At 45.7% G+C, this 22521-nt stretch overlaps 1 protein-coding gene across 1 annotated transcript in view; it reads left to right on the top strand.

Annotated features, from left to right (window-relative positions):
* LHCGR (luteinizing hormone/choriogonadotropin receptor) overlaps positions 1 to 22521 on the top strand; it is a 1044354-nt gene that overhangs the window by 858304 nt on the left and 163529 nt on the right. The window contains exon 8 of the mRNA XM_086925446.1: positions 7366 to 7440. Within this exon, the coding sequence (XP_086781572.1) occupies positions 7366 to 7440 (75 nt within the window). The remainder of the gene's footprint in view (positions 1 to 7365; positions 7441 to 22521) is intronic.

The following is a 22521-nucleotide window of genomic DNA, read 5'->3' on the forward strand; positions in this document are numbered from 1 at the left end:
ATAAATAGCTAAGCCCCAAACACTGAACAGCATCACTATTGGTAAATTTATGTAGGAACAGGAAAAAGGAGATTCTGGAGGAGATCCCTACTTTGGTACGAGCAGTACGGGAAGCCAAGCGACTGGGAGTAAGCTCCTGTCAAAATCAGCTTTGGAGAATTCCTGGCACATACTGCACCCAAATATTAGGGACTTCTCTCTCTCCCTTGTCCACTGAATCTACAAAAGGATCGATTTATGTTCCAGACCCTAATGCACAGAATAATATCTGCAGCTATTTCAGCAATCAGATCCTGGCCATGATGAAATTACCTGGGACATGTTCGCTTGTGTGACTGGGAGCCCACAGGTGAATCTCTGCTGAAGTGTTCAGAGACTTTGTAATGAAGCAGGAACTGACTCAGAGGATCACAGTCTTCTTTACAGGCATTATGAAAGACAGCACCTCACTATTTCCAAAGAGAAGAAAAGGGAAAAACACACAAAATGGAAAGAAGAAAGAGAAAGTGGGAAAACCAGTCACAAAGGGAGAAAGCAGGAACCTGCAAGAGTGAGATAAAGGGGCATGGAATGTCTAGTAGTTGATTAAAGAGCCATTAGGTGGATTTCAGACTACAAATGCTAGGTATTCTGTGTGCCAACATTTAATCGCACTGTCCATTTGCTTCTGAGCAGAGCACTGGAACCAGCATTCATTCTTTTACAAGTTAGGCACTGGCTGAGAGGACACTGTTGAAACTGGGCTGTACTTTCTATGAAGGAGCAATAATGTGCAGACCCTGTTGACAACGCAGGTAAAAGTGCAGAGAAGTCAGAGATTCGTAAAAAAGATAACAATTGAGAATGGGAATGTTGCAATAACATACCCAAAAAATGAATGTATAAAATTCTTCATAACTTTGTTCTCTCGACATATACAAGATGACACAAAGATTAATATTATTTGCAGTGCTGCATTGTGTTTTCACAAACATGACCCTGCCCCAATAGAAACAGTCCAGCTTGAGCTGTTAAGCAAGGTCTTCTCTGTATCGGAGCACAAGCAACCCAAGACCGATTTTGGACTGATGTAAAGCCCTAGGTGGCCAAGGCTATGCCTAGACGTGGGTGCACGACCAAGACTGATTTGTATATGGCTGGGTCTAATCTGAGGAGGCATGGTCGGCAAAACAACAATGGGTTGGATTGATACCTAAAGTGATTTACAGTGGCTAGACTAATAATGCAAGCATCCCCCTATCACCTTTTGTATGTTTGATTTAACAATGCAAGTGGTCAAGGGCATGTCCAGATGTGGATCCCTTGCTCACTGTGCCACTCAAACCAAACTGCACTCAATTGAAGAGCCCCAATTAGGACAAAACCGGTCTTGGATTGCTAGCGCTCTGGTTCAGAGAGAGCCTGGCTTGGCAGTTTGACTGACCTGTTCCCATTGGACCAGAACTTAGACTAATTTGAAAATATCTGGGCTGAACCTGAGGTGGCATGGTGGGTAAAAGAATGATAGATGTGAATGCTACCAGAGTGATTGCCAGTGGGTAAACTTATTGCTAGCATCCTTCCATCATCTTTTGTGTGCTAGGTTTACATAGCAGTTTAAAACTGTACTATAAGCTGCAATCGTAGGCCCGATACAGGTTTTAAAGTCCTACTTTAGTGAGTGGTACAGTGTGTACTGTAGGTCCACTAGATGCATTTTTATTTACATGGCATTAAAAGTAAATGAAACGTGCCAATCAAAGCGTAGGGCCATTTGACCATGTTTTAGGGAGAGAGCACCCTGAGCCAGTCAGCTGAAAGAACGGAGAAATATTAATGCTCATGTGAGTTCTAATAACTAATGTGGAAGAACCTGGAAAGATTGTCAGCGTTGGAGTGGTCAGTCCCAAGACTGTGTTCCACTGTAGGGACATAGACCACCTCACAAGTGTGGGATTCTCACCCTTATGTGCATTAACCATCTGAAAGGTTTATGGTCTATCTGAGCTTGGACCTGAGTCCCAAACAAGTATGGCCTCACTGTCTTCAGTGTCCAGACCACTGCAAAGGCTTCACTCTCAATTGCACTCAGCCTCAGTTCCCTGGGAAGTAGCCTTCTGCTAATGAAGCCTACAGGTTGGCCTAAGTCCTTTTCCTTTAGCTGTGGGAGCACTGTCACTATGACATACTCTGAGATGTCTGTCTGAATAATAAATTCCTTGGAGAAGACCAGGGCCTTGAGTGCTGCTGATGCACACATGGCCTCCTTTAAGGTGTCAAAGGCTTTCTAGTAGGCCTCTGTCCAGATCACCTTGTTGGATTACTTTTTAGAGATCAGTCTGTCAAGGGGGCAACAATGGTGCCATAGCCCTCTACAAATCTCCTGCACTATCCATTGAGGCCTAGTATAGTCTGAACCTTGGATTGGAGGGGCAGCACCATGCCCCTCCCTACTTAGTGTCCCAGGCAGACCACATATCTCTGCTCTCTTTGGCAGGCAAGCTGGTACCAGATGGCCATTTCCAGGTTATGGTGATGTCGTTTGGGATACAGAATGCCAGCTTCGATAGTCAGGCCATCCTGCTGCATGCCCTGAAACACCTCTTGGATGTGGAAAGGTGGTCCTCCCAGTAGGAGCTGAAGACTGCAATATAATCCAGTCAGATGGCACTGAAGGACCCCAGCCAGGACCCTGTTGAGGAACCTCAAGAAGGTGATGGGGGCATTCTGTATCCCAAACGACATCACCATAACCTGGAAATGGCCATCTGGGGTGGAGAATGCAGATCTGTCTTCAACCCAGAGGTGAGGGTAATCTTCCAGTCTTCAGAGGTCAAATTGAAGGTACTTAGGAACTTAGCATCTATTCATCAGCTCGGGATGGGGTGAGGAACAGTCTTGGTGACTGGGTTGAGCTATCTACAGTCTACACAGAACCGGAGTTCTAGGGTGGGCCCTGGTGGGGAGGCCTTACATACCTACACCACTGGGTTGGATCAAGGGATGTGCTCACTAGCATCTGGTTTCAGCATCTTGGAAACTTCCACCTTGATACTGGCTCTCACTTTGTCAAGATAGCTTGAAGTTCCTATTCTTCTCAGGCATATTTTCTCCTTTATTAATGTCATGGGTACACAAAGCCCAGGGCTTGGTGAGAATGGAAAGGCAAAGTGCCCCAAAAAATGGCAACAGTGACTTGGTTTCTCTGGGGTCAGAGTAGGGGAATGATTGAATCTTTCAATCAACTCTTCCTGCCCCCTGAAAGACAAGAGGTTGTGGGGAGGTTCACTCTCCTCTTAAGCTCAATCATCTGTTATCAGGAGCATGGTAACCTCAGACCTCACAAGCTGGGACTTGAGGCGGTTGACATGCAGGACTCTCAAGGGGTTGATCACAGTGTTTAGGCCTACAATGTAGGAGACCTCCTCCTTGCACTCCTTCACCCCAAGGGTCCTATACCTCCAGTAGGGTCTAGAGTTCATCTGGGTCCAACACCCACACTTTTTGGTCAGGCTGAAACTCAACTAGAGTTTCATAAACCCCTGACTGTCTTCCAGGTTCTTCATAATCTTGTACCAGAAGTGCTTCATCTGTGTCTTGAGAGCCAACATGTAGCTGACTAGATACTGGCAGGGGTGAGGGGGTGTTTCTTGGGAGCTTGCTCCCACTCCTAATTCACAAGGCATGGCAAGAGGATGTCCCACTTCTGCCTCAAGGGCTATGACAGGTCCATAATCAGGCCTTGGAGGGTCTTGTCGATGGTCTGGGGTGATAAGGTGCGGAGAACTTGTAAGTTACTCCACTCTTTTCCTACATTGACTTCATGTAGGCTGACATGAAGTTGGTACCACTGTCGGACACCACTTCTCTGGGGGAACACACCCAGGTAAAATTCCCTTTCAATGCACTGGCCACTGCAGGTGCTGACAACATCTTCAGAGGTATAGCCTCTGGTTACCTAGCGGCATGGTCCACCAAGACCAGGGTGAACCTGTTGCCCAGGGTAGTCTTAGGGTACAAGGGCCTCACAACGTTGATGCCCACCCACTTAAAGGGAATGCCTAAGACAAGAAGGACAGTCCTTTACTTTCCATTGGCCTGGCATGTAGGACAAGATCTACAGAATACTGTTGAGGCCATTCTCATTTAGGGCCAGTAAAAGTGGGTGTAATGCCTTGAAAAGGTCTTGTATTGCCCCAGAGGTCTAGCCAGGAGTATATCATGAGCCCGGCCCATTAGGAAGGCCCTGTAGCACTGAGAAACCACCAACACACAGGATGTCCCATGCTCAGAAACCTTCATCTCTCTATATAGAAAGTCTTTCTCCCAGTATATCAGGTGATCACCAGAGGTGTTACCAGCAGCCTGGGCTTTGGCCTGCCACATTAGGCCCTCAAGAGTATGGATCTTCTTTACAGCTTTACTGAATTTCTCCCTGGTGGGCCATCTCTCAGCTTGCAAACCAACAAGCTCGGATACATTTCCCAGAGTAGCAATGTTCTCTCTCTGTAGTCTCCAGGGTGTCGCTCTCAGGCTCAGCCTCATCTCGAACTGTGGGAGTTTTAGAGGTCAACTTCCTATGACCCTTGCCCTTCCTCATTTCGGCAGACACCAGGGCTATTTTCCAGGCTCCTTGTCCTCTTGACATTCCATTGGCCCTATCTCCTTGTCACCCAGGGACAGCAAGGCTTTCTCTGCACAACCAACCGTGCTAACTGGGTCAACCTCTGCCTCAAGCACTACACTAGGCATCCCTGGTGTCTGTCCACCACTCGGGGGGAGGGGGTAGCACCTTCTTGGGGCATTTGGCACTCCCCTTATATACCCATACCTGCAAGACTCATAGTATTTGGGGGGAGAACTTCCGCGAGGACCTTTATTCAGGGAACCCATTCTTCTTTTGGTCAGGTTGGGACTGGGAATCCTTCCCCTGAGAACTGCATTTATGGGCCATGAGAGAACTTTGTTTTTATTTTGCTTCTATCATCTTTCTTCTGGTGAGGGCTTTGCCCACCATTTTAGTGATTCTCCCCCTCCTGTGATAGGTATTTGGACACTCTGGTGTTGACCCAAAGGTCAGCCTCCTAGTCAAGCTCTCTAGGTAAAGTGAGCTTGCTTACAATCAGTGTTGGAAAAACTCTGTAAGGCAAGTACTGAGCATGTGCTCTCTCAGCATCAGGTCATACAGCTTATTAAAATTGCTCACTTTGTTGCCTCTCACCCAACCACTCAGGACCGTACTGTAGTAATCAAGGAACTCCACCCAAGACTAGTTTGCCAGCTTCTGGTTGTCCCAAAATCTCATTGTGTACTTCTCTAGGGCATGCCCAAACGTGCTGATAAAAAATAGTTTCCACAAGTGCATACCTAACTTGGTCTCCTAACTCTAGTGTTTGCAGGGTATTTCTCCCCACTGTAGGCATGTGTTTCTAGAGACTATCCCCAATCCTATTGTGGGGCCCTATGCATCCTAAGGGCTACCTCATAGGCTAAAAACCATTAATCAATGTTATCCCTTAAAACATAGCTAGCATCATGTCTTTGGGAATGCGGACCCTCACATCTGCAGTAGACACAGAAATGTTGCCACCACCATTACTGTTGGACCTTGTACATTGCTTGGCTTTGAGGTCCAGCTCCTTCAGACTCACTTCCTGTGCCAACAAGATTATTTTCTGCTCGGAGGCTCTTTCAGGTTTCTTCTGCTATGCCAGCATTTCCTGTAGGAACAATCTTCTAATTCCATCTTGGCAGCTGCCTCCTCCTTAGCAGCATCTGGAGCCAATTTGGCCAGCACCACCAGCGTGAGCTCCCTCTTAGCCTTCCTCTCGTCAAGTTCCTCAGGTGACAGGTTGCAGGAGCACACACTCCTCCCTGTCCTGGCAGGGGACTGTAGGCAAGTAGTTCTCCTTCTCCTTAGAATGTTGCAGCTCTAGACCTGTGGCCAGACCATTTCCATCCTACTCGTCCTCATCTATGTCCACCCCCATCCTCATACTTCTCCTGCTTATTTGTGGTGTTATGTATCCTCTTGACTTCCTCAAAAGAGATGATACTATCTGGAGGTTGACCTTAGAAGCTGGAGGCGATTTTCTTTAGCTTTATGGTTTGTGTGACCTTCATATTTTGTCTTTCATTGTCTCTCTTAATAACCGTAGGTCTCCGTTACCCCTACAGGGGACTGGTAATCAGTGTTGTACGCAAGTGTCAATTTAACTTTGTTGAAATATTGAAGTTTATTTGTCAATTGATGTGGTTTTCCTGAGGGATCAGAAAGCTTTTTGTTTGGCCATCTGGGAGTTGTCTGCGGTCCTAGTAAGCGTATTCCTAATTTATAGATGTAAAGTTTAAACAAGATGAACCCACTGAGTGCATGGTGTTTGCAAGTGTGTCATGGACGGCACACAGAAACACTGGGCACATCTAGACAGAAATTATGATACTGGCCACAAATCGCATGCAAGTAAATATAAAAGAGAGAAGCACGTTGACTGTGTTGCAAGCGACAGAGAGGTCAAGTTACAGGAAGATAAGCACGCCCTACCCAGTCCAACCAATACATGATATTGTACACCGAGTACATAATTACCATATGAGTGCTGTAGCCAAGACAGAAAACAGATTAATAGATTTTAAGAAGTGATTTAGAAGTGTGGTGTTATTGTGCTGCTAAAAAGTATTCAACACTTCTCTGGAAATGACAAACTTGAGGCTATTCACAAGATCAACATTTCCTGTTTTAAACTATCACTAAATGCCCACTAAAGATTCATAAATTCAGTCTAAATAAAAAAACAGAGAGCTTTAGATCGTCTACTTTTGATGGCCATAAAGGAGAAAACAACTGCTTCAATCTGCAGTTTTAAATCTTTCCATTCAGTACGAGAACAAGCAAAGTGTTAAATGCAGAAATGTGTGGTATTTTGAACAGCAATGCAAATGTCCTTCATCTTAGTGAAGAAGTAATTATTAACTTAACATACATGCTCACCAGTAGAGGCCACTCCAGGGATCAGTAATGGATTTAGCCAATATTTCATTACTGATTTTGAAGGATTTAGAGCTGTGTTGATTTGCTGTTGGTGGATACATCCTTTCAATTTATCTAAGATAATACATAGTTCAACATATATTAACATATATTAAAGCAGGGCACTCACATGGATAATCAAACTATTGCTCTGTAGTCACGATTTCATAGCTCTTAAGATTAGTAAGTAATTCGGGCACATTTATAGGGGCCATCTCATCATGTATACTATTTGCAATTTGCTTAGACTGACTTGTTATGTCATGGCTGTGACTATTTGCTGAAATCTTGTAGACTGGAATGAAAGTATGCAGCTTTAATAATAATACCTTTATTAATAATTTGGGGTTTCACAGGTTTCTTAATGACAATCATAACCTTGGACTAATGCACAGTGATGTCTTCAAGGGTGCGACAGGACCAAATCGTTTGTAAGTACAACAGTGATGATGAACATTTGCTTTCTTAATATCCTGTTTGAAAGTGATGTTTTATATGATACTAGAGAACAAGTGGTCAGTAGAATCTATGTGAATGACATGAGCCTTTTATACGTGACTGGAAGTCATAACCGCAGTCCTAATGTATTCTACACACCCGCTTCATAGCAATGACGCCTCCTGTAAACTTGACCTCTTGATCATGCCTGACAAATGGTTAACCGATGCATCCCATAATTATTATGGATGCGCTCCAACCATCCAACGTCTCTCATTCAACTACAAAGCAAAGGTAAGTCTGAAGTAGAGTTGGATTTATAATAAAGATTCAATCCAATATAGATACAACATTGAAATGTCTCAAAGTAGAGTTTAAATCCTCTACCTTTGTACGAAAGTGACTCAAAGACATTTTATACTCACTAGGGAAAAACTGCACAGTCGTTGAAGAATGCACTGATAATGTTATGACCCTTCTGACATTATCTTTCTGGATGACTTGAATCTTCAACCCAGACGTACCAAGGACTGATCCTACCCATTACCTTCCTGGAAAACAAAAATGTACTTCCTTCTGTAACACCTTTTCTGATAGAGGCTTTATTTAACCGCAGATTCCTCACCTTTTGAATGCCCTCAGCTATCAGATTGGATTCGAAAACATTTGCATAGCAATTCCCTCCCATGTCGGCAGGTGGCGTCATGTAAGTTCATGCCACCTTGTATCACTCTGTGACTCAGGACCAGTATATACAGGTCACCAGCTCATTTCCTTTCTTTCTGTAGTCTGTCTGTCTCTGCCAACAGACGTGGAACCTCAAGAAACCGAACATTAAAATAGTGTGCAGACTTACAGTATGGAAATCTTAATATATGTATAAAGGCCTATCGAAACCACAACCCAAAGTCAAAAACACTCGTCAGCAGCAAGGAAAAAACACGCAAAGTGACTCATCCAATGTTACTCCAAGTTCCGATCCAGAAACAGAATCGGATTCTGACCGCCGCAAACAGGAACAGGCGGGAGGAGCCCCGAAACCATCTCCTGGCCAGGAAATTACTTTTTTATGTCAGGAAAGACTCAAAACATTAAGGTCCCACACACAAAGAGAACAAGGAAACAGCGGGCCAACTACCGACGACGCCAGAGGTGGGGGGCGGCAAAGAGGAGGATACCAAAAGAGGAAAAGAGGCGGAAGGGGACGGGGATCTGTCACCCAACAGGATTAGTAAACGCCACTAGTCGAACAATTGTCAATTTAACATCATTAAAATTGACAACGAAAGAAGAGGAAATCCTCAAATTGGGACTCACTTATGTGGCACCTTGCAATTTCAATTATCCAGCAACAAGATGCGATATTTACAAGGCAGTAAGAAAACTTAAACTTCGAAAATTCTACACTATGAAGGAAAATTCTGAAGATACACAACATAATGCACCCACTAGTAATAATAACAATACCAATGCATCACAAGGTACACGTATTATTACAGAACTATGGGAAACTGACGGAGAAGGTTATGAGAATACATGTGGCACGAACATGAAAACAAATGAGATTGACCAATGGGGGAACAGAATCTCATTAAACACCCAATTTAGGCCACCCTCAACCTTTTACCCTATCCTACCACGTGACAACCTTGATATATTTCATGAGAATGTGGTTGTAGATATAAAAGAACTTCAAATGTGTATGGGCAAAAATAAAAGACAATTTGACAGCCAATCCCAGCAATATACAGCACTCACCAACAGATTGAGAAAGGAGAAGGATCTAGTGGTGAGGAACAGTGATAAAGGTGGGAATGCAGTCCTAATGACCAAAACTGACTATGATAAGAAAGCATACATTCAGCTGAATGACCAAACTTGTTATGAACGCATTCATACTCGCGTATTGATGACCATCAAAGAGGAATACCATCGTAAACTGTCAAAGTGGAGATCTTCTAAATTAATCACAGAGACTGAATTTAAATACCTCAGAAATGACAATCCCATCACACCAATATTGTACTTTATACCTAAAGTACACAAGGACCCCTTGCACCCACCGGGAAGACCTATCATCTCTGCCAGAGGCAGTCTCCTGGAACATACTTCTGTTTATATAGATTATTTTTTACAGGGGTATGTGAAACAACTTGGGTCATATGTTCAAGACACAGGGGACTTTTTATTGAAAATCAAGGATGTGGAATGGGTTACTGGGGATTGGCTAATCGCCCTTGATGTATCATCACTTTATACAAGTATAGCTCACAGTGATGGCTTGAATGCAGTTCAACATTACCTATCTAGAAGGGGCCCTGAATGCAATGAACACAATGCAATGCTTCTAGAAATGTTAGAATTTTGTTTGGTCAACAATGTTTTCCTGTTCAACCAGCAATTATACCGCCAACTACAGGGAGTAGCAATGGGGGCCAGCTTCTCCCCAAGCTTCGCATGTTTACACATGGGGGCTTGGGAGGAGTTGGTCCTTGGCTTTGAATACCAACACAACATTCGCAACAACTTGGTGGCATGGTTTCGTTTTATTGACGACTTTTTGGTGATTTGGAGGGGTAGTCAGGATGATGCACTTAAGTTCATCCATGACATCAATGAAAACAAATTGAATTTAAAGTTCACAGCTACCCTTAGTCAGGAGAAGGTCACATTCCTTGACACTGAACTTTATATTAATAATGGACACCTAGAATCCAGAATTTTCCGCAAGGCGACTGCTGGTAATAGCATTCTTCATGCTGCATGTGCACATCCGGCACATTTGGTTTCCAGCATCCCTTATGGGGAAATGCTACGACTACGACGAGTCTGTAGCAACTCTGTAGATTTAGAGAAGGCTCAGGGGGAAAGCGAATTGCGCTTTCTTGAGCGAGGATATTCGAGCCAATTAATAAAAAGGGCCAAACAGAAATCCATGGTATTATCTAGGGAAGAACTCCTGGTGAAGAAATCTGATCGACAGACAATATCAACTAGTGATACACAGAATGTAGGGAAGAAGGGAGCTAGTTGTGTCCGAATAATAACAGGATACAACAAACAACATCGGCAAGTGCGCAGGATCATTGATAGACACTGGCCATTGGTGATGAAGGACAATATCATTGGTAAAGATGTCCCCAAAAGAGTATCCCTCACCTTTAGCAAAGCTCCATCCTTACGTGATCACATAGTGGTAACAAACCCGAACCCTTTGTAAAATCTTCATGGTGGCAGGAAAATAAAGGCTTTTATAAATGCAAAACCTGTAAGGCCTGCCTCCATGGGGTAAACACAAAAACTTACAAAGATGGCTTTTCAGATATTCAACATCAGATCACACAGGTCCTTACCTGCAAAACGGAATTTGCAGTCTACATTTTACAGTGCCCCTGCCAGCTCAGTATGTGGGCAGCACCAAACATGCTGTCCACAAACGCATCCTCCAACATCTGCGTGCAATCACGAATGGTGACAACACCTATCCTGTGGCACGCCACTTAGGGAGTGTCACCAGAGCAACAATACCAGCCTGAAATATTGGGTGATTGACGCAGTCATGAACAGTAGAAGAGGAGGGGACAGGGACGCAAAACTCAGAAGGCTCGAAACCAAATACATCCTCTTACTCAACACAAAGACCCCTGCAGGCCTTAATGTTACAGAAGATCTATATACATGCTTGCCTTAAGATCTCATGAATAAAAGTCTTTTATGTCAGAGGTCTCCTCCCTGTGGATAGCACATATAGGAGTCACCCGGCTGGATGACTATATTTGTGCATCATGGGGAGGCTGCGACCTGACATATATCCGAGAACAGTAACTGATTTAAGCTGCTACTTACATTGATATGACATTGATTTTAAATTCACCACTTTGAGCACTTTATACAGATAGGGACTGTGTGGACCCTGATATCCAATCAGTCCTCTGTGATTTATTGTTTTAGGGATTTTTTTGTGTGGTTTCACAGAATATGGACTGGAAACATTGTATTTTGATTATTTTGAGACTGTGAATTATGTGGTTTGTTGAAATGCACAAATGATAGAGAATTGACAGGTTTTATATTAGATATAAATTTGACAAGTTTTTATCTGACGATACCAGGCGTATATTTTATTCTTGACTTACTGGTTATGAAAGTAATATCAGCCATGAAGGTGGACTTAGGTCTGGAATTAGAGATAATAGCGTATTTTGCACATATTGATGGTGGACAGTATGCCCAATTTGCCATATTTGCACAGTTTGCGATATTTGCACATGACTAAGCACTGAAAGCAATATTTGCACAGCCTTAATTATGCATTTGCACTTTATTTTCTATCCTTGACCATATGTCCAGACAATCTATTAATTCATGCAATACTTTTAAATGTCAGATAAATATTATCTTTTTAAAGTTTTGTAAAAAATGTAAATACCTGAAACATGATATATTAGATAAAAATGAGCATTTTACTGTGATTTCTTTTTCTAGCGAACCACGTAATTTTGCATTTTGTGATATTATAATATCAAGTGTATTTATCAGGGTATTATACTGATATTATAATGAAGTAACTATATTTTGGTTGCTTTAGGTTAACTACTAAGTGAACGTAGTATGTTTTCTATGTCCATACTAAAAATGCACAGGTAATGTTAATTTTATTCAACACTTGCACTTTAAAAGGGCTGTCCTTTCAAGACAACATTGTCATGTGAACAAGGCTCCGTTGAGCCGAAACGTCTTTGACTATTCTCTGCGAATAAAGAACTTCAGCACCTAATTGGTCCGTGTCTGTGTCTCCTTGCCGGCTGGCAAGACTCCAGAAAGTGTTTGGAAGCGGAACGAGTGATATATATCTATATATAATATAAAATAGTATCATCTGATTTTAACTCACAATAATGTACGGCTAGTAATAGTCACATTTTCACTTTTTACACAATGGGTATGTTACCATGATCGATTAAGTTTTGTCACTGTGTGCAACAGCGGTAGTCCTATTTGATGGATTAGAATTTGGGCACTGGCCCTGGATTTTCATTCTGGTATACAAGTTATTAATAATATAATTTTTTTATATTTTTTTCCATTTACCTGGAACAAATATGGTAATTCTGTTTAAAAACAAATGTAAATACGATTTGGTGAATTACTGTTCTTGAAAGGACTGCGTTGTTCCAATAATATCTTTGACTGTTTGCACATTGCACTTTATATGTGATATAGTCTGCTTTTTCTGTCCATGTAAAGGATGGGAGGGGTTATATCGTTTCATGGTATATATGGGTGTTATTTTCCTAAACACGTCATGTGATCAAGGCAGGGGAAACCTTGCTGAAACGCGTCATGTTGTGGAATGGCTAAATAAACTGCACTATTAAAATTCCAACCTTTCGTGGTGGTCCGTGGCAGTATGCAGTTCGAGCAATAGGACTGTGCTCTCCTTTCCAGGATTTGGCTTATATATATATATATATATATATATATATATATATATATATATATATATATATATATTTGAGACCCCCTCCCCTACACAAACCAGGGAGGTGGGAGGGCAGGTGAGGAGTTAGATCAAGATTCTATCAGAAAAGGCGCTAGTGAAGGTATGTAACTTGTTCTTTGGATGAAGATTTATAAACTCAGATTATTCACCTTTTGAATAGCTCTCAAAACAGTACTACTTATGTGTGGGTCTGTGGAATGGCTGAGACCAGGAACTCCTGCAGGACCAAACATGCAGATTTTCAAGACTGGCACACCACATGTCAACTCTCAATCAATCAATCAATCAGTGACACTTATAAAGCGCGCTACATACCCGTAGGGTCTCAAGGCGCTGGGGGGGGGGGGGGTGCCGCTACTGCTCGAACAGCCAGGTCTTCAGCTTCTTCCTGAAGGAGAGGTGGTCTTGGGTCAGGCGCAGGTCGGACGGGAGGGAGTTCCAGGTCTTGGGGCCAGGTAGGAGAAGGACCTTCCTCCTGTAGTCGCTCTTCGGATGCGGGGGACGGCGGCGAGGGCGTGGTTGGCTGATCGGAGGTGGCGTTTGGGAGCGTAGAAGTTGACTCGGCTGTTGAGGTAGCTCGGGCCTTGGTCGTGTAGGGCTTTGTGTGCGTGGGTGAGGAGGCGGAAGGTGATTCTCTTGTTGACGGGGAGCCAGTGAAGGTCTCTCAGATGTCCGGAGATGTGGCTGGATCGTGGGATGTCGAGGATGAGTCTGGCTGAGGCGTTTTGGATCCGCTGGAGTCTCTTCTGGAGCTTGGCGGTGGTCCCGGCGTAGAGGGCGTTGCCGTAGTCCAGTCGGCTGGTGACGAGGGCCTGGGTGACGGTCTTCCTGGTCTCTGTGGGGATCCACCAGAAGATCTTCCGTAGCATGCGTAGGATGTTGAAGCACGCCGAGGAGACGCTGTTGACTTGCCTGGTCATGGAGAGGGAGGAGTCCAGGATGAAGCCCAGGTTTCGTGCCTGGTCTGTCGGTTTGGGTGCGGTGCCCAGGGCGGGAGGCCACCAGGAGTCGTCCCAGGCGGAGGGTGAGGAGCCCAGGATGAGGACCTCCGTCTTGTCCGAGTTCAGTTTCAGGCGGCTGGTCGTCATCCACTCGGCTACCTCTTTCATCCCTTCGTGCAGGTTGGCTCTGGCGGCGGCGGGGTCGTTGGTCAGGGAGAGGATCAGCTGGGTGTCGTCGGCGTAGGAGATTATGCTGAGGTGGTGTTTGCGTACGATGGCCGCGAGGGGGCTCATGTAGACGTTGAAGAGGGTGGGGCTCAGGGATGATCCTTGGGGGACGCCGCAGATGACTTCGGAGGCCTCTGACTTGTACGGTGGTAGGCGGACTCTCTGTGTTCTTCCGTCGAGGAAGGAGATGATCCATTCCAGCGCCTTGTCCTGGATTCCGATGTTGCTGAGGCGCCGTACTAGGGTGCGGTGGCAGACCGTGTCGAATGCCGCGGAGAGGTCTAGGAGGATGAGGGCCGCTGTTTCTCCATTGTCCATCAGGGCTCGGATGTCATCGGTGGCGGCGATGAGGGCGGTCTCGGTGCTGTGTTTGGCTCGGAAGCCGGACTGTGAGGGGTCGAGGGATCCGTTCGTCTCGAGGAAGGCGGCCATCTGCTTGTTGACGGTCTTCTCGATGACTTTGGCTGGAAACGGGAGAAGCGAGATGGGGCGGTAATTCTTGAGGTCGGTGGGGTCCGCTGTTGGTTTCTTGAGTAGAGCGCTGAGTTCGGCGTGTTTCCAGCTTTCAGGGAAGATGGCGGTGTCGAAGGAGGTGTTGATGATGTCTCGCAGGTGGGGTGCGATGACAGCGTCGGCCTTGTTGAAGACGTGGTGAGGGCAGGGGTCGGTCGGTGATCCGGAGTGGATGGAGTTCATCGTGCGGATGGTGTCTTCGGTGCTGATCGGGGTCCAGGCGTGGAGGGTGGTGGTGGGGGGGGGTGGCTGGTCGGTCGTGGTGTGCGTTGGTTGGTTGTTGAAACTGCTGTGTATGTCCGTGATCTTGTTGTGGAAGTATGAGGCGAGGGAGTTGCAGAGGTCTTGCGATGGGGTGATGTTGTTGTTTCCTGCGCTGGGGTTGGAAAGCTCTTTCACGATGTTGAAGAGTTCCTTGCAGTTGTGTGCGTTGTTGTCCAACCGGTCCTTGAATGCTGTTTTCTTGGCGGCGCGGATCAGCTGGTGGTGTTTCCGGGTGGCAAGTTTGTAGGAGGTCCTGTTGTCCGGTGTCGGTTCCCTTTTCCAGACTTTCTCGAGGGCTCGGCAGTTCTTCTTGGAGCTCTTGAGTTCGTCGGTGAACCATGGGGCCTTCTTGCTGCCGGGTCTGCTAGGCGGGGTCCTCAGCGGGGCGAGTTCGTCCGCGCAGTTGCTGATCCACTTCGTGAGGTTGTCGGCGGCCTGGCTGGGGTTCGCTGAGCTGGCAGGAGGGTGTTGGCTGAGGGAGGTGGCGAGCTGGTCTGCTGTGATCTTGTTCCAGCTTCTGCGGGCGGTCTGTTGCTGGTGTTGGTGGGTCGTCGTTCTCTTGAAGGTGAAGTGGACGCAGCTGTGGTCCGTCCATTGAAGCTCTGTGGCGTGGCTGAAGTCGATGTCTGTGCTGGATGAGAAGACGGCGTCGAGTGTGTGTCCGGCGAGGTGGGTGGGGGTGGACACCAGTTGCTTGAGTCCCAGGTTGGCGAGGTTGTCGAGCAGGGTGCTGGTGTTGTGGTCGTTGTTGTTCTCCAGATGGAAGTTGAGGTCTCCCAGGAGGATGTAGTCAGCGGAGGGGAGGGCATGCGGGCTGATGAAGTCGGCGATGTCCTCGCTGAATTGCGTGCGTGGTCCAGGGGGTCGGTAGATCAGGGTGCCTCTGAGGGTGGTGTTCGGGTTGGTGTGGATCTGGAAATGCAGGTGTTCGGCGCTGGTCAGGGTGTTGTCGGTGCTGGTCGTGAGACGGATGGTGTTCCTGTGGATGATGGCGATGCCTCCTCCCATCTGGTTGGCGTTTCGGTCCCTCCGGACGATCTTGTAGCCCTCTGGGATAGCGATGGCGATGTCGGGAGCTGAAGAGGCGTTCATCCAGGTCTCCGTGAGGAAGGCAACGTCAGGGGCTGTGGCGTCTAGGAGGTTCCAGAGTTTGATGGCGTGTCTGTGGACGGAGCGGGTGTTGAGCAGGATGCACTTGAGGTGGGTGCTGCTGGAGTTCGACTTGGCGGGTGCTGGTGCGGGGCTGGTCCGGATGCAGGAGAACTTGCAGGCGTGGCAGCTGAAAGGTCCGTGGGTGCGTCTTGGAGTGGCTTGGTGGCATTCTGGGAGTCGGCCGGTGTTGAGAGCGATGAGGGTGGCGGCTGAGTACGTCAGGCGGGTAGGTCGAGGTCTTCGAGGTCCAGGGGTCCTGGCGCTGGTCGCGATCCGGTCGAGGACGGGCGCAGACGGGCTTACCTTTGGCGCGCCTTCGGCGCACAATCGGCGCGCCCGCTGCGCGTGACCGCTGCGCGTTCGCACGGTCGCCATTTAAGGCGAAGTGCGCGGGTGGGCGGAGCAGCTGGGAGGCGGGAGCGGGGAGGGTTACAGAAGACAAAAAAGGGGCGGGGACAAGCGGCGGTGGCGGGAAGGGAGGGCGGGGGGCGGCGCGGTAGGCGGACAACAAGGAAGGAGAGCAAACACGGGGAAAAATGCAGATACAATCAAACAGGCACAAATTAACGCAAAAACAGGGCAAAAAGAGAGTTAAACCAAGTGTACACAAGCAAGCACAAAAAACCGTCAAAACAAGGGCAAAAACACTCGCAGCGGCGGCAGCCGGCAAACGAGGCAGCAGCGAGGCAGAGGGCAGGCAAGGGGCACACGCAGCAGCTGGTGGCCGTGCGGCGCGGGGGTGTCCCACAAGTACTCTGTGGTAGTAGCCTTCGCTCTGGTGGTATAAACGCTCTTTTTCCTTTGAGGGGTGAAAAGTAAAAGCGTGCATAAAAGGTAGATAGAGTTGTGGACTGACCTATCTGAAAAGGTCATTAGTAACAATATTTGTTGGGTGCCAAGAATAATTCAAAGTATGTCAGTAAGGTTCATTCCTTTTGTTTAAAATCGATGACCCTCATGTAAAAACGATATATTCTTGGAATTAAATTATACAGTCATTCTGGGACTAAACAGGTAGCACATATCCATGGTTACAACATAAAGATAATTTAGTATCACTCAAATATGTAGAGCCAACTTGACATCTTTCATCCAACACATGTTTCGTGGCAGACTACATCACTTTTTCAAGGCTGAAAAGAAATACACTTATTTTCATTCTAGAACTGAATTATTTTGAGTTTAACTAAAAGGTTGACATAATTATACCTGTACATCATTTATTCATGTTAACTATGAAAAACCTTTCTTGAAGATAATAAAATATATTACAGCCACTTTGCCCAAAACACTTTCAGAGAAAATATAAATAACAATTATCTTGGCCATTTCTTGATGTTAATTAAAGTCCCAATAAAAATAAACATTGGAACAGTGGAAGCACAATAGACACAACTATCTTATAGAAATCACTGCATAAAATCTATTGGTGGTTTCATTCACCTAGCTACATATGCTGCAGTGTATCATACAAAAAGGTTTCCCCAAAAACATCAATTAATAAGTTGTGTGTGACTAAGTTGATTGTATAAAGATTTCAAAGTGGTTTCCCAGGTACTCTGTATCAAAAAAACACAAAATGTTCTATTTAAATACTAGACTTGACGTAAGTATTTGCAAGGAATTTAAGAATCTAAGTTAAATCAATAATTTCCTAATCAGAGATGTACCAAAGAGTTAGCAAGTAGGAAGAGCAACAAGATGCCACTTATATGCATAAGTATATCTAATGTTAATATTCAAGAGGTTGTGTCTAGTGCGGGACTAGATAATAAATAGTGCTAATGGGGATTTTCTTCTAAGAAACATAAAGAAAGGGCATAGTACGTGAACTTGAAGTATAAGATTTGCTACAAGTTTTCTAAATGTAAGAGACCAAGTAAATAATAGTGCCTAGAGTGGACCACGTGTTTAGTACTTATAGTATTATGCAGATCTTTATCTGTCAGTAATATCACCCAGTGTTTCTTTAGAATACCTAATATTTTCTATTTTCAACAAAGAACTTAGTAATAAATCTTACTTTCTGATCTAGCATTTGTTGTGTTTTCCTCTGTTTATGAATACCGGTTTTAAGAAGAGTATCCCTAGATATAGTCTGGGCACGTTTTGCTAAATATAACATAAACTTAGATGGATATTGCCTTGCAGCAAGTCTTTCTAAGGCTTCACACTTCTCTAAGTGGTATCATCTTCATTGGAGCAATTTCTTTTGTGTCTAAGAAGTTCGCTGTATGGTATGTTTCTCTTCTGGTTATGCTGGCGTTCTGATTGAAAGGCTAAAATGCTTTTGCTGGCTGTTTTTTTCCTAAACAATCCAGTGCCAAGGGTTTGGATTTTCGTTTAGACTTCCAAGTCAAGAAATGTGATGCTATTCTTACTATATTACAAAGACATTACATTTACTTAATTTGTATTAAAAAATGTGTGATAAGTCAATAGTCCTTCCTTAGTACAGTCCCATATCACCAACATGCCGCCAATATACCAGACCCACAGAAAAGGTGTAACCTCCCCTTGGGAAGGAATGCTGTCTTGGTCTGAAGGACCAACTGGTCCAGAAAGAAGACAAAAGGAGGTACTGCTGATACAGCCTGAAGTCCATTCACTCAATTTGCCAATGTAAGGGTGATGAGGAACACCATCTTAAAAGTATGCAACCGCAAAGATCAACTGTGCATTGGTTCGAAAGGAAAGCACATTGGGTACGTTAAGACCAGGTTTGCATCCCACTGTGGCATTACATAGGGGATAGGTGGAAATGTGAGCCAAAGTTTTCAAGAAACGCATTACAACAGGTAATTTGAAGAGAGACAAGTGATCTGGTAAACGAAGAAAGGCCAAAATGGCTGACAAGTAACCTTTAACTGCGGCCACAGAAAGGCCTTACTGGTTCAATGATGAACTGAACAAAAGAATATCAGAAAGGGATGCTTGTAACGGTTGGATAAGACCGGAAGAACACCACACCACAAACTTCAGCTAGTATCCTGCATAAGAAGTGCTGGTAGAAGGATGCCTGGCTGCTAAGATAACACCAACTACGTCAAGAGTGAGATCAAATTATCAACTGTTGCTGCTCAATCTCCACAGACAGAGGAGTAAATGCAAGCTCAGGTGCAGAACTCGACCCTGTTGCTGCGACCAAATGTAGTCCCATCAAGGCAATCAAATTGGAGGACAGATGCTCATGGTCAGAAGTTCCAATTACCACACTCTCCTTGAACAGTCCAGAGCCACTAGGATGACTTGGGCTCGATCTTCGTTTGATCTCTTTGAGCACTCTGGGAAGGCAGAGGAAGGGGAGGAAAGGCATACGGGATCCTGATCCCCAATGCAGGCGGAAGGCGTCCCCCTTGGAATACTGCCTTGTGAAATTCAATGTTAATGTTAGCCATACTTTTAGAGCGCACGGCTACCCCAAGGGGTGTCCCGGCGCTTTAGCAAAGAGGCCCCTAGAAACAGAAAAACCAAAAGGTAAACAAACTGCAGAAACGCGGGTTACTAGGTGAAGAGCAGAGTCTTCAGCTCCTTCCTGAAGGCCAAGAGATTATTTACTTTCCGGAGGGAAAGAGGGAGTGCATTCCACAGGCAAGCTGTAACGTGTTGGAAGGAGCGACCTCCCATCCTCACACGTTTGGCCACAGGAACCTCCATTTTGGCCAGATCCGCAGACCGCAGAGACCTCCGTGGCACATAGAAGGCAGTACGCTTCCTCAGGTAGAAAGGGCCGGTCGCATGGAGAGATTTAAACGCCAATGTAAGGAGTTTAAATTTAATTCTCTCCGCGATTGGTAGCCAGTGAAGCCTGGCTAGGAGCGCTGAGGCTCTTGCTCTCCTCGGCAGGCCATAGATGGCTCTGGCCGCCGAATTCTGTACGACCTGCAACCTAGATAACAGATATTTAGGAAGGCCCGCGAAGAGCGCATTGGCATAGTCCAGGCGTGATCCCACCAACGCCTGAACTATATTCCTGCGGTACTGCAGAGAAAGCAGGGGCAGAAATTTTCTAAGCATCTTGAGGATGCTGAAGCATTTCCCGGCAAGTCCCAGGATGTGGGGACGAAAAGACAGATCATCGTCAAACACCACTCCGAGATTTTTTACCTGAGCTGATGGTGTCTCAGGGGGGAACATGTCCTGGGGCCACCACGACTTCCAGTCCGGGTCTGGGGCACAGCCAAAGAAGAGCAGCTCAGACTTGTCTGAGTTGCATTTCAGGCTGTGCTGCTGAAACCACGCAAAGACTGCGCTCAGACAGTCCTTAATTCTGCCGCCGTTGAAGACCTCTCCCTTCCTGCAGGTGAACAAAAGCTGGGTGTCATCAGCGTATGAGAAGGTGCAAAATAGGTGACACTGTGCATTCTCTACAGTGGCCAATAAATTGGTACAGGGTAATTCTCATTGTTGGGAGGCTCCCTTTGCCACCTCTGAGCATAGACACCATACATAATCCGTTAGGCAATGAAAGCGGGGTATGTCTACTGTGGTATTTAAAGAACTTGTCAGGTGTTGCCTTAAAGTTCAGCCACTTCCAGAAGTGTAGAATTTCCTCGCATACCATTTCTGACCCCACTCCACATAAGGATTTTCTTCTCCCACCTTCCCAAAATCTAGGTCAGGAACATATATAGGTATTTCGAAGAGTACCTTGTATGGGATGCAACCTCCCAACACTCCGCTAGGCACATTATTTAATGTTTTCTGGACTACACACAGATGATGGATCCAACTAAGACCTGTACACCCGTTCGCGCTTCCTTAAGCATGTAGTTAGCACAGTCCACTAAACCATTAGCATTCCTTTTAATGGATAACAGAATTGGAGATACATCACCACCAAACTAACTTCACAGCTGTAAACCTTTGAGGCAAACTCTAGGCCATTTTCTGAATCTAATACGTGCACCCTGCTAGTGGCAATCAGACACGCAAAACCTTTACAACTGTTTTAGCATCGGAAAATCTTTCAGCCCACACCAATAGCAACCAAGAACATGAATCTACTACAGCCACTAAAATATATTGTAAGCAGTTAGCAGATTGTAAAGGACTTCGACGGCCTAGATACAACATTTTGAATGGTTTATTGGAAATCAATAATGGGGTTTGCTCAGACCTCTTAATGATGGATGTAAGAAATTGGGTTACTGGTTGAGGGCGGTGAAACCCTTCTTAAGCAGCAACCACGATTCTTCTCAGGGTGAAGTCAAAAGCAACTCTAAATTACCTTGTGCTCAACCCTTGGGTAGCTTGTTACAGAACAGTCAGGCTCAACTCAGAGGCAATGTGTAAAGTATTTGCGCAACACTCCTAACAGTAACACAGTGAAAGCACACCACAAAAGGAGCCCACAACAGAATTAGAAAAATAGAGTTGTTTTTAATAAATAAAACAAGACCAAAATGACAAAATACAATCAGTAGAACCAGTGATATTCAATTGTCAAGGTTTTAATAAAAAATAGAGCCAAATGGCGTAAAGTCCCAACTGTGGATATCTTGTCATGCAGACAAAGTCACATGTCCAGGCTGACCACAATGAAACACTGGCCAGCTACTGGGACCCAGTGAAGCCAGCTGAACAAAGTACCTTTAATTCTGGTTTGCGGAGCGTTGTGAGCTGCAGTGCAAGGTCCAGTTGAGTGAGCCTCACATGTCTCCTCGATGAGGGATTGTGATGCAAAGTCTGGAGTAGGGGATGTGTCACGCAGTCGGAGCAATGTGTTTGTTCTGAGGAGCTGCAAGGCTGCGCTGCTAAGCCGCCATCCTCGTCGTAAATTACGTGGACTAAGGATGCAAGGGTCTGTGCTGCAGATGCATTGAGCATAGGCAGTTCCGAATGTGATTAGGGCTGCAGTGGCGATGCAGGTGTTTGCAATGGGTCCAATCCATGCAACAGCAGAGATGCATCTATTCTGCTCATGGTTACGCTGCGCAGCAGAGGAGATGTGTCAGTTCCACTGGATCCACAGAGGCTGGTAAAAGCACCCAAAATCCATGTCCAAGAGTCAAGGACTGGGCTGGTACCAATTGGCAGGGTAAACCCACAGATGGCAGAGCCCAGGTGCAGACACAAGATTGTAAGGGCCTTCTGTACCTGAGGCTCAAGTCAGGAGGACAGCCAACTAGCCTGTGGAGTCGCTCTGGGGTTCTGGGCTCACAAGATGCAGGTCCAGTCCTTCTCACCAAGGCAAGAAGGCAGCAGAGCAGGAGCCAAGCAGAGTGGCAGTCCTTCAGCAGAGTATCCACACGTTCAGCAGTGTACTAAAGTGGTGGTGTTGGAGGTCCAATATTTATACCCAGTTGTGCCTCGGAAGTGGGGGATAAAGATTCTAGAGGTTTGCCTTTACGACCCAAGGCTTCCTGCCTTTCCTGTCCTGGCTCTAAACTACCTACAGGCGGTAGGCAGACCTTTTGTAGAGGCAGGGCACAGTCTATTCAGGTGTTAGTGGGGTTGTGCCCAGCTCTACC

This window comes from Lissotriton vulgaris, chromosome 6, assembly GCF_964263255.1.
Source record: "Lissotriton vulgaris chromosome 6, aLisVul1.2, whole genome shotgun sequence".
In the NCBI taxonomy this organism is placed as follows: domain Eukaryota; kingdom Metazoa; phylum Chordata; class Amphibia; order Caudata; family Salamandridae; genus Lissotriton; species Lissotriton vulgaris.